The sequence below is a fragment of the Eurypyga helias genome, unplaced genomic scaffold (genome assembly GCF_000690775.1).
Source record: "Eurypyga helias isolate BGI_N326 unplaced genomic scaffold, ASM69077v1 scaffold12551, whole genome shotgun sequence".
Taxonomy (NCBI): domain Eukaryota; kingdom Metazoa; phylum Chordata; class Aves; order Eurypygiformes; family Eurypygidae; genus Eurypyga; species Eurypyga helias.
Window position 1 is genome coordinate 20,771 of NW_010230683.1, and position 11,747 is coordinate 32,517.

The window sequence follows — 11,747 nt, forward strand, 5'->3', positions numbered from 1 at the left end:
TGTCCCTGCCCATGGCAGGGGGGTTGGAACTAGATGGTCTTTAAGGTCCCTTCCAACCCAAACGATTCTATGATAAGCTGGTAACATGCTGCTGCCACCACTGCTGAACTTCCCTTCTACTTAGGGAAGTCTTGATCTATACCCAGATGTAAGTTGGAGTGGCTCTGCAGACTGCACCATGCCAAGTCCTTGGCGTTTGGGCAGACTGTCCACCAGCTCTCATGTCCATTAACCAGGTAACAAAGCAAGCAGAAGAGAAGGCAAGGGGACCCGAAAAGGCAACAGCAAAATGAAGAATGGAGCAGAAGGCTGGGTGTTTATTAAGGAGAGACAATAGGAACTCAGAATTTGAGAGTTGGTTATGTAGCATGTAAATGCCTTGGGAAGGCATCATGTTTTGTGGTTGATGTGTGCTCTGAGTGTGGTTGCGGGCTGTTCGGTGCCGCACCTCGCTCACCAGTTTGGTACCTTGTGTCACGGTGAATGCAGTCCGGTTTGCACATGCTAAAACGGCTCTTTTGTTTGACCCAAATGGCGTGTGTAGCATAGCTGAGAAGGAGATCCACTTCTGCGAGCTGGGCAGCTAATGAAGATGTGCCCACCTCTGAGTTTCCTGAGTGCTGGGACCTGACTCAGGCGTGGTACTCTGCTCTGCAGAAGCACACCGCGCTCAGAGCTGCAACCAGAATCAATTGCAGCTGTTCCAGTAAGTGCACAAAGTGATAAGTAACGCCAAGTTTTCTGTAAAAGCCACTCCTGAGTGTCTCAGGGCTCCTAAGAATAGTGGATTATTCTGATCTTGATCTTTGTTCTTCAGAAATACCTTTTTCCTCCTTATATGTTGGAGATTTTTTAAAAGGTGCTAGTGTTTTGTGCTTGAGAGCTGATGGGAATTTCTGAAATTTTAGTAATTCTTTTCTGTAATAGAGCTCTAGGTACTGTTCAGAAAGTCAAGTGTTGGGTTATTGAACATCAAGGATAAAGGACGATATTGAATGATTGCTTCTTAGGAAAGAAATTAGTAATTACTACCTGATGTGAAGCTGGAGTTTTATGTTAAAATAGTATACGCTGATGTAATCTAAGACTGTCGTACTGCATATACACAATAGAGAAAAGTTTGTCACAGGAAATCTTCATTTTAGCAATTCTTAATCTTTCAGTACTTTTCTTGGGCCTTTATTAATAGTCTTATAAGGAAGAATGTAGCTGAACCTAGACTTGTCTTTAGGGATCATTCTCTTAGCTGGAAGCTGAATCTGGAAAGTAGTACCAAATGTTTTACAAAAGTGTTAAAAAGGACTTAAATTACATTTTTCTGATTCTCTCTAGTCAGTGATTGCAGCTGTGATTTTTAACATTTGTTTAGTACCTGAGTGGAGTTGAAAATACTCATACATCTATATGCGAGTTTAGTGAAAAGCTCCAAAACTTAGGGAATATCTAATACCATGTAAAGCGTAGGTCCAGAAGAAAAATCTTGATGTTACTCAGCCCCAATCCTTCTGCCTCTTTTCTTTTTGTCTGATTACTGACCCCACACACACGAGCTGTATTTCCGGGGACCCTGCTGTCCCTCACCCCCATTCTCTGGGGTTGCAGAAAGGAAGAAGGTAGCAACTTCAGTGGGATTCACATCTATGAGGGACAGGGTTGGGAATTATTTCCCATATTTATTCCTGGCAAAGAATGAAGTGTTGTACCTCTTGTTTTGTTCTTCTACCCATGAGCCCATTCTCCTAGGCCCTCGGATATCTGCCTCTTACCCTTGCTCCATAAGTAGTTCACTTCCCAGTGCGCCTCAGCAGGGCTTACTAGTTTGTGCTTGGCTTCTTGCAACTCCTTGGCTGAACGTGAGTGTACGTCACTGACAGGGACCCGGTGGTTTAACCTGACCACCTGGTTTATTGCAGACCCCTCAGTAGCACTGGCCACCATCTACTGGGCCCAGGGACTTGGATGTAGGTTGTAAATTTTGTAGCCCAGCAACAAGGCTACGTAAGATGGACACGGGTTTCTGCCTCATTGCAAATGCAGAACGGAAATGACGTTTTACGTTTAACTTCCGCATCCACCAATAACAGAGCAGTGGCTGATTTGGAGCCTTCCTGATAGACTGATTTATATATATATTTTTAAGATGTTTAACGTCTTTAATCCTGTTAGCTGGTTTTGTTTCATTGAATTGTTTAACTTCTGCTCTAGATGAACCTGCCTTGGCAGGGGGATTGGGCTAGATGATCACCAGAGGTCCCTTCCAACCCTGACCGTTCTGTGTTCTGTGTGATTCTGTAACCTCTCTTGTAAATTCTGTCAAATCGTAGCGTATTGGCTAACATTTCTCCCTTTTCCCCATGTGCATGTGTATGTATAGAGAATTTACATCATTTTTATACATTGCAGCTTTTCATGCACCATTAGGATGTCCTTAATTCCCAGCTTCTGTGAATACTTCTCACGTCGCGTTTCTGATCATGTTCAGGTTCACTGACTGTTGCTTTAAGCTTTGTTAAATTGGCCACAGCAAAGCTTCAGCTCTTCCTAAAGCTCTTTAGTCACATACTCTGTTTGCACAAAGTAAAACAATCAGAACAACCTACGCAGTCACTGATTTTTAGCTTGGTACATTATGCCACTTCATTTTGTTACACTTACTGTGTTAACAGTTGCCACCTATTATTTTAGAAGCTTTATGGAAGGTTTAGGTGAGTTGACCAACAAACGTTGCCCTGGGGGAGTAACACGGGATAACAATTCTTCATCTGGTCAGAGACTGAAGGAACATTTCACCCTGTTCTTTGTTAGTGCTTGCTATATGATAACAATAATGATTTCCACTAATGCTCTGGCTTTCATTTTAGTAGTCAAAGTCCTGTGAGTTGTCTTGTTACTCTGTAGTCTGTAATGTTGTCCTTGATCTCCCACCCACTCTTCCTGCTCTCTCTGTACCAAACAGTTCAAACCTCTAATCTTTTCATGTTCCAGTAAGGTGTAATGCTACCTTTCACTCATACCGACTGCATTGCTTCTCTGGTGAAAAGAATAAAGACAGACGGAGATGTACGAAGAGCAGTGTAATCTGTCGGGTGTATGAGGCAGTTTGGCATTAGTGAGGCGTTAGATGGGATGTTACATGCAGTTCTGGGCAAAGCACTAAAGGTAATGAAACAGTAGGAGATCCAAAGAACAGGGAGAATGATCAGAGGTTTAGAGAAGCGAGGGGAGACATGAATGCTAAGTCATCAAAATACGTAAGAAACAAGTACAGAAAGGAAGGGGAGATCTAATGTTCAGCTCTGTTGTGGCTAGGACAGGTCGGCTTAGCTAGTAGGAAGAGAGATGCTCTCTGGAAATTAGGAGAAAATTTTCAACTCTTAAGGTAGCTGAACATAGGAAGAGATCACCCTGCAGCAGACCTGCTAGTCCTGGAGCACAGTAGGTCCTCCAAAAACCTACACTAATTTCCTTCACTAACCCCAGCTGCCTTCTGCAGCCCAGAAGGAGGGATTAAGATTGTCTGAGAGGGCACTTTAACCACCCCAGATGCTTCCCAAAACTCCAGAGACTTCCAGAAGTGCTAGAATTGTACTGAGGGGGTTGTGGTGAGTGTAGTTTGTGACCACCTCAAGATTATAGTGGAGTTCCTCTTTGCATTGTGTCCTCTTAGCATATAAGGGCCTAGTGACATTATTTCCAAGACATTGAGGTGGTTCTTGTTTGATTTTCCTACCTTCTGTTTGTCTGTTACCAGTAAGTGGTTTCCTCTGCTTCATTCTTGAAGTTGACCCATTCAGGCTTTTGGTTCAATAGATTATAGCAATTTAGAAGCAGCAGTTGTGAAGATAGCATTTTCATTCTGATACTCTGGTAATAGATTTCCAAAACCAATTATTCTCAAAATAGTTATTTATTACAGTCATACCATAAAACTAGTAATTTCATATAATGTGTTTTCTGCTCTTCTATGAAATGATTGGAAATAGTAGGCAGGAGTAACATAAAAACTACAGTAGCACACAAGCAGCATGACTAAAAACCCACAGATTCCTAGACGAGAGGGTGGTGAGGCACTGGAACAGGTTGCCCAGAGAAGCTGTGGATGCCCCATCCCTGGAAGTGTTCAAGGCCAGGCTGGATGAGGCTTTGAGCAACCTGGTCTAGTGGAAGGTGTCCCTGCCCATGGCAGGGGGGTTGGAACTAGATGGTCTTTAAGGTCCCTTCCAACCCAAACCATTCTGTGATTCTATATGTTCTAACATTCTGGTTGTTAACAGAGTGCTAGATTAGAGCCTCAGGTAGCTGTATTCCTATTAATATCCTGATCAAAACCAATTTGCTGGCGTAGTAACCAAATAGGTTGTAATCTAATGGGAGAGTTTACTTGTCACAGTCATAATTAAATGCCCAAAGCAGTGTTTCTTTAATGTGCCTGCTACATTAATGTCAGTCATTTTGGAGAAACTCCTGAGCTCCTATTTAGTTCATATGAAAACCCAGTCAGCAAGAAAGGATTAAGAAGAATCATAGTACCAGTCACGTCAGAAAGTCTGAAACATTTAATCAAGTGACTGATTCACGATTTATGTTTGCCACCTCTTGTGCTTCATGAATGATACAGTCATTTTTACGTAGCCCACTAGGTGGCATTTGTTACTTAGAAGTAAGTTTGCACTCAGCCCTGAGTCCTGGGATTGCAGTTTTCTCATGACTTGTTTGCACTCGGCCCAGAATCCTGGGATTGCAGTTTTCTCATGACATTTCTTAGATTTCCAGCTTGATTTTACCCGTTAAAACTAATTAGTAGCTATTAGATCAGTATAAATACTCTGATATGGTAATGCTGTATGATTTTCTTCTCTTTTATGTGGTCCTGCGTGGCAAAGCAGCATTTATATACCATAGAATTTAAATGGCAGAGGTCTCAAAGTTGTATTTCCACAGGTATCGGACATTCAGGCGAGAACAGCACTGCTGATGTGGTCCCCTCCATCCAGTGATACCAGAGAAGACACTGACAAGAGTGACGTACCGGATGTTTATACCTATGAAGTCATGATTTCAAATTCCGGAAAAGATGGAAAGTACAAAACCGTATACATGTAGGTTGTTCATTATTCTCATTTAATTGCTGTTGCGTTGAATTATGTGGCTTAACACCTCATTAAAAAAATCTACCTGTTGTCCAGAGATTTAAGTAATTTACCTCATTTAAAAAATCTGCCTGTTGTCCAGAGATTTAAGTAATTAGCAGTTTTGTGCAACTTCTCTTTCGAAACGGACGACTTTGGGTTTTTTCCAGTAAAATTGGTTCTGGTTTATTACTGAAGCCTCTACCATCAATTAGAATTTAAAGACTTTGTTCTTAGATGTTGGAAACACATTTTAATATCACTTCAGCACATGCTTCTGCTCCCAGTAAGGTTATCCCTCCCTACCCTGAAAATACTCGTTCATAAGAGGCAAAACAACAGGAATCAAATGCAATTGGTAAAGGCAAAACAACAGGAATCAAATGCAAGAAGGCCCTAAAATTCAAAGATAAATTTCATTTTACTATATTTAGCAACAGAAACAAACTGTTAGCAAATATACTTCTTAGAAGGAGTGTTAGGTGGATGGGTTAGATGATGTGTGTCATTTTGTAAATGTGTGGGATTCTGAAACAGTCTCTTAAACCAAATCATATCTCTTTGCAGTGGAGAAGAAAACAAAGTTACTGTAAATGATCTCAGGCCAGCAACTGATTACCATGCAAAGTGAGTATCTCCTCCTCTGTTCATTACATTCTGTGGAAGTGTTTTAAAAGCTTAATTGGATCTGGGTATTTGCATAGGTCTTTAGAGATTCTTTACTAAATCTCACCCTCCTCTGAGTCACAAATCAACATTTTTGCCTTAGGTGACCACACAGCCCATTTTGGAACACAGAAAATCTTTGCGCCCTCACCCAGGATCCGTGCTCTTTACGTCCTGTGTCATGCCGCTGCAGTGACATTTTTCTGTCCTTTGAGCCAGGCACAGATCTGCTTGTTTTCTGTTTCCCAGAAGCAGCAGATTGCTTGCACAGGGATTGCTTGCACTCACTGCTGGCCACCTGAAGGTCAGGTTATGCTGCTTTAGTTTTGCTCCAGCAGAGCCGTGAATCCGACCCCGTAGGCATTACCGAATAAGCCCACACCTCAGTGTAGTTCCACCCTTCTAGCAGAATTTCCTGCTTCGCGATGTCCTGCTGACGAAATGGCGTAGGATTGGAAAGATGATGTTAGGTCTTCTTCTTCCTTCCTTTTTTTACCTATTGGAGAGTCGTCTTGTCCCTTGGTTTACAAAAAGCAGCGTGAATACAGCAGTTCATCAATACGTAGCATCGGGAAGGCAGAAGCGGGGACTGCCTTAAGAGTACTGCCTTGTCAAGAAGCAACTGCAAGTGGAGAGCACGACTGTAAAAGTGACTGAACATGCAGGATGTGAGGGATTTGACTCTTGACTGTGTAAAGAAGGCCAAGACTCCTGGGTACTGACCAGGGAAGCAATTTAGAGGCAGTTGATAGGAAGCACAAGGAACAGAAGTGTGTCCGAGTAAGGATCCCTGTCAGAAATGTTGTGCCTCTTTCCACATGAGCTTTAGAACATCAGCAGCAGGGAGCAGGAGGATTCCTGTTGTTTCGTTTGATTAGCTTTTGCTCAGATGGGAGAGCTACATTCCTGGTCCTCGGTGTGAGGGGGTCTGTATCTCCTAATGCAGTTTTCCAGGATATTGTCCTGGTTGCCAAACCGGGAGCAAGAGAGGATTGGTCTGTTCCTCATCAGACTCCTCATTTAATTTGGGTCACTGTATGGCCTGCAGCACAGGTTCAGGAGAAGGATGAGTGCTAAATTGACTCAAAGCTCTTCATATGCAAGTGTTTGCCCCCGTGATTTTGTTCCTATTTTTGGCATGCACTTTACCCAGCAATGTTTAAGTTGAATATGCACAGAGCATAAGGGTCAGAGCCTACGATTTTGTATTTTCCTATATAAATCCTTTTTTTATCAGGCTACAATCAGAATCTGTCTTGCTTAATTTTGGTCGTTATGGAGAATGCATGGGAATAGAGGACGTAGCCATCTGAGCTATTCCTGAGCAAGGAGTTAAACAGAATTCTGCCAGCATGAACACTGCCCTAAATCAGCGGAGGCCAGAAAGACTGAACTATGAAGAGTTGGCAAATCACACATTTGCAGCTGTATACAAGCATAAAAAACTTTGTGTGCAACATTAGTCACTGTTCAAACGTCTCTGTTCGTGGCATCTACGAAGCCGAATTTCCCGTGACTTGCCGTTCGTGCAACAGGAACATGAAAGTGCTTTTGCATCTTCATAAGCAGGCAACACAGGTCTCATAACAGTGATCAGAGGACAGGTTTTTAGGGTGATTTGTTTTTCTTTCAAAAGAACGGGTGAATCAGAAGGAAGTGATGTGTGTGTTCACCCGAGGAGGAGACAAGGCGTAGCTACATGGCAGAGGGGGTGGGGGAGAGAGCACGGAGGGAGGCCAGATAATATATTTCATTTTGGAGAAAAGCTATTAGAAAATCAAACCATTTCTCTTTGAGACAGAAGCAAGCGTTCACTCTTGTGAAGTAGATGGAGAGTTATTTCATAGCCTTGCTAAAGGAAAGGGCAGGGTGAACAGGCTCAGGCAGGTCTTGAAGAAGTGCAGAAGGTGCGGAAAACATAGCAGCAGCTTGATTGTGCTCATCTGACAAAAGCACTTGCAGAAGGAGGATTATTCATAATATGAATTATGGTGTCTACGACAGATAATGAGCCTGCAAGATGCTACCGTTACTGCCCAACCGAAGCACCTCAAATGACAGAAAGACTTCCGACGTAATTGTGAGGTTAAAGCTAACTGGTGGTAATGAGGTACATCCAATGGAAAGGACTCTTTTCTCTTGCATCGCTTTTCTCGACCAAGATGCTTCCACCAGTTATTTATTTATAACAGTGATATTTTAATAATGAGGCAGCAATGCAGTAACTTATTTCTGAATATTCAGTTTTCTTTGGAAACTGTATATAGAGATTTTGAAGCAAAATGTTATTGGCTCTTTTCCACTTCAGAGTCCAAGCAGAATGCAACTGTGTAAAGGGAAATCCTTCAGAAGCAGAGAGTTTTACCACAACGAGTTGCGAACCTGATACTCCAAATCTGCCCAGGATAACGAATCGGACCAAAAATTCTCTTACTCTGCAGTGGAAGGTAGGAATTGTTTAAAAACCTTTAAAACAGGTATTTTAAACTCTTCGGAATCGGTTTGGATTTGCCAGTAAAAAGCCAGTTCATTGAAATGGAAAATTTTTGTCAAACGTACTCATTTCAGTCACAGTTCCGTGACTGGAAATACATGTACTAGGTTAAACGTGGACTTCAGTAAAAAGACAATTCCCAGAAAAGCAAGGAGCTTTTGTTGGTAAAGCTGCTGAGTTGGAGTGAGAGACAGTGGTTCAAGTTCCAGCCCACTCCTGCGCTGTGGCACCAGTTCCTTTCTCTGCTGTTGAACACAGGCTTGTTTGTGCAAAGCAAATGAAGTGGTCCAGAGAGACCAAGATTTGAGGAGGACTGCAGTCTAAATCAGTGTACACTGCTGCCAGAATACCTTTTCAAGGCCTAAATTATAAAACAAAACATGATAGAGGCATCGATTGGATGGAGACTGGAACAAGACTATTTCAGCAAGTGAAAAATCCTATAAGGGGAGCATCATTTGCCCTCCACTGGTCTTGTCTGGTGTATATTTGACCTATACAAGCGTTTTTTCCTTAAGTCATCTTGTATCCAGTTTGAGCTCTAATTTTCTTCTTTTCCTCTTGCAGGCATCTTGTGATAATGGTTCTAAAATCCACAGTTACCTTTTAGAATGGGATGAAGTAAGCAAGTTATTCTATTTTAATTTTAATTTTGTAGTTTTTTGAAAGGTATGTGACTGTGCACATCAGGTTGTGTGAAAATTATGACTTCTCTCTAGAGGCATGTGACAAGTATGTAATTCCAGAAGCAATTATGAAAATACGGTTATTGCTCAGATTTTTTCACTTGAGTATAAAATAATAGGATCTTAGTTACATGTTTCTGCCACTCTTAATAGTGGCTTTTTCACTTGGAGTCCAATAATTATTTTAAGAGCTGACACTGAAGGATCGTTTTCCTGTAACAGTCTTTTGTACAAAGAGGGTGGATCTGCAGTGCCCCCACAAGCATCTTCCAGTCCCTATCTGAACAGCTACCCTGAGAGAGCAGAGCTGCAGAAGCTTCATGGGTATTCCCCTCCAACCCTGTGGAGCTGAGAAATGGAAAGGAAGGAAAAAAGCCTCTAATACAATATATATACAAAGTTTCATATGCTGCTCACTGTTTGGGACATTGTTGAGTTTTTCATTAAAAAAAAAAAAAGAGTTTACTTCACATCTGTGTGTTAATCTAATAGATGGATGCATATATAATAGGGTGAATAATGTGATTAACTCATTCCTTTTTAGGGAAAAGGAAATGGAGAGTTTTGCCAGTGTTATTATGGCCAACAGAAGCAGTACAGGATTACGAAACTATCACCAGCAATGGGTTACACCTTTAGGCTAGCAGCCAAAAATGACATGGGAATGAGGTAAAAAATACTGTTGTGTACATAAATGTGGAATGCGTATGCATGCGTGTGCTTGTTTAGAAAAAAACATATGATGGCGTTTAAAGAAATAAGCCTTTTGTCCACATGGGATGAAATAGAACATGGAATAGTTGAAGGATGTGGAATAGTTGAAGGATATGGAATAGTTGAGGTGGAAGTGACCTCCAATGATCATCTATTCCAACTGCATATAGTTGATTTACGGTATGTGATTGGATTATTTGGGTGGCAGATTACCTGTGTACTATGAACCACTTCACCCTGCTTGAGCAGGGGAGGTTGGACAAGACGACATCCGGACATCAGTTCCAACCGCAGCTATTTTGTAATTCCCAGCATAATGGGGTTTACTCCAGGCATGGGATGGCTACGCGCTACACACCGTATAAACGCTACAAACCTCGGCCCCTCTTAGAAGCAGATAGTACAGCTCCTTCTGTACTATCCTATACCGGGAACAGGTTGCCCAGAGAAGTTAAGGATGTTCTATCCCTGGAAGTGTTCAAGGCCAGGCTGGATGAGGCTTTGAGCAACCTGGTCTAGTGGAAGGTGTCCCTGCCCATGGCAGGGGGGTTGGAACTATTTGGTCTTTAAGGTCCCTTCCAACCCAAACCATTCTGTGATTCTGTGATTCTGCCAGATGTAGCCTCATTTCCTCGGACATTTGTACATGACGCCCCTAAAATGGGGAGCACAGACAAACGTGGCTGCTCTCACAGGAGAAAATCAGCCCAGGCTGTGCTGGATTTTAGCTTCAGTCTTTGTAGACCTACACTGACCACTGAAGTTGCTACCTTGGACGTGTTTCCTACTGCAAGTAGTTGTAATAGAATTCTTGGCTAAGCACCGCCTTGTAGAGACTCACACATTCAGTCCAATTGTGGCTTTTGCATCCGATGCAATAAACACTTCTACTGAAATTCTGGGGGTCGTGCTGAAAGACGAGTGACTCAACCAACGGCCAGAACTGAACAGGTTAAATGCTGCCGTGCTGACCAGAGGGAACGTCCTACCACACTCTGCTGCTTGTGGTTCCAGCGGGGGTTTGCCATGATGCTAAATCTAAGGTAGTTCCTGAGGCTGGTGGAGCAATTTTCCAGGGCTTATCAGCCTTTCTTAAATGTAGAGTTTCGGTGGTGGTGGTATGAAGAGGTGTCCATAACTCTGCTGGAGCAGGAAGTTAAGAATGGCAGAACCCCCGCTGCCACATGTAGGTGTATCTGTCCTGTGTGCTTTGCCACATCCCGTTACTCAGATGTAACTCTCTCTGAGGTGTCTGTTAGTCTCCTGTTGCCCTGAGAAATGGGCAGAATGCGACATTACCATACCAATGAATTTTGTTGAAGTTCTAGAGCTTATTATGAATGCTCAGGATATGGGTTCTTACTTTTAATGGCTACTTTTCAGAAGTTGTAGAGCACTAAGCTTTGGTTTGAATTTTTGAATGAGTAACATCTGACTTCAGTAGAAAATATAACTAAGAACTGGAAAAAAAACCCCAAACTCACTGTTTTCTCAAATTATGCTTGCGCTACTGTGTCTGTTAGTTCTTGGGAATGCTTCTTGGTTTTCAGGCAAAGCGAGTAGCCCTGGCTAACAGTCAGACTACCAGGGCTCACCGTCTCTAGAGCAGACCACCAGTGTCCGCACCACCTAGCAGCACTCAGACCTTGAAGTCCTACATGGCATAAAAACAGGGCTTCTCTAGCCATCAGCCTAAAATTGCCATTTTCAATTTTTTTTTTTTTTTTTAATTCAGTGTTTGAAACACGATGAGCATTGTGCTGCAGCTCACCGGAGCGGTGTTTTTATAGCATGAAATAGCTAACCCTAACCCTAATGGGTGTGTCCTTCAGCTGAACTTCGGGGAACAGTGCTTGCTTGGACAGTGCTGAAGGACACCGTAAAGAACAGGGCGCCAGACCTGGGCTTGTAACTCATGCTGGGCAGAAGAAATCTTCTGCAGGCTAAGAAGTATCCTGGGCTGTATCAGAAGCGTGGCCAGCAGGTTGAGGGAGAGGATTCTCCCCCTCTGCTCTGGTCTTGTGAGACCCCACCTGCCGTGCTGCGTCCAGCTGTGGA

At 42.7% G+C, this 11,747-nt stretch overlaps 1 protein-coding gene across 1 annotated transcript in view; it reads left to right on the forward strand.

Annotated features, from left to right (window-relative positions):
- LOC104516500 (fibronectin type-III domain-containing protein 3a-like) overlaps positions 1-9,644 on the forward strand; it is a gene marked incomplete at both ends in the record, with an annotated part of 26,153 nt that extends 16,509 nt beyond the window's left edge. The window contains 5 exons of the mRNA XM_010160836.1: positions 4,942-5,099; positions 5,697-5,756; positions 8,104-8,242; positions 8,857-8,910; positions 9,520-9,644. Of these exons, the coding sequence (XP_010159138.1) occupies positions 4,942-5,099; positions 5,697-5,756; positions 8,104-8,242; positions 8,857-8,910; positions 9,520-9,644 (536 nt within the window). The remainder of the gene's footprint in view (positions 1-4,941; positions 5,100-5,696; positions 5,757-8,103; positions 8,243-8,856; positions 8,911-9,519) is intronic.
- Between the last annotated feature and the right edge of the window lie 2,103 nt (positions 9,645-11,747).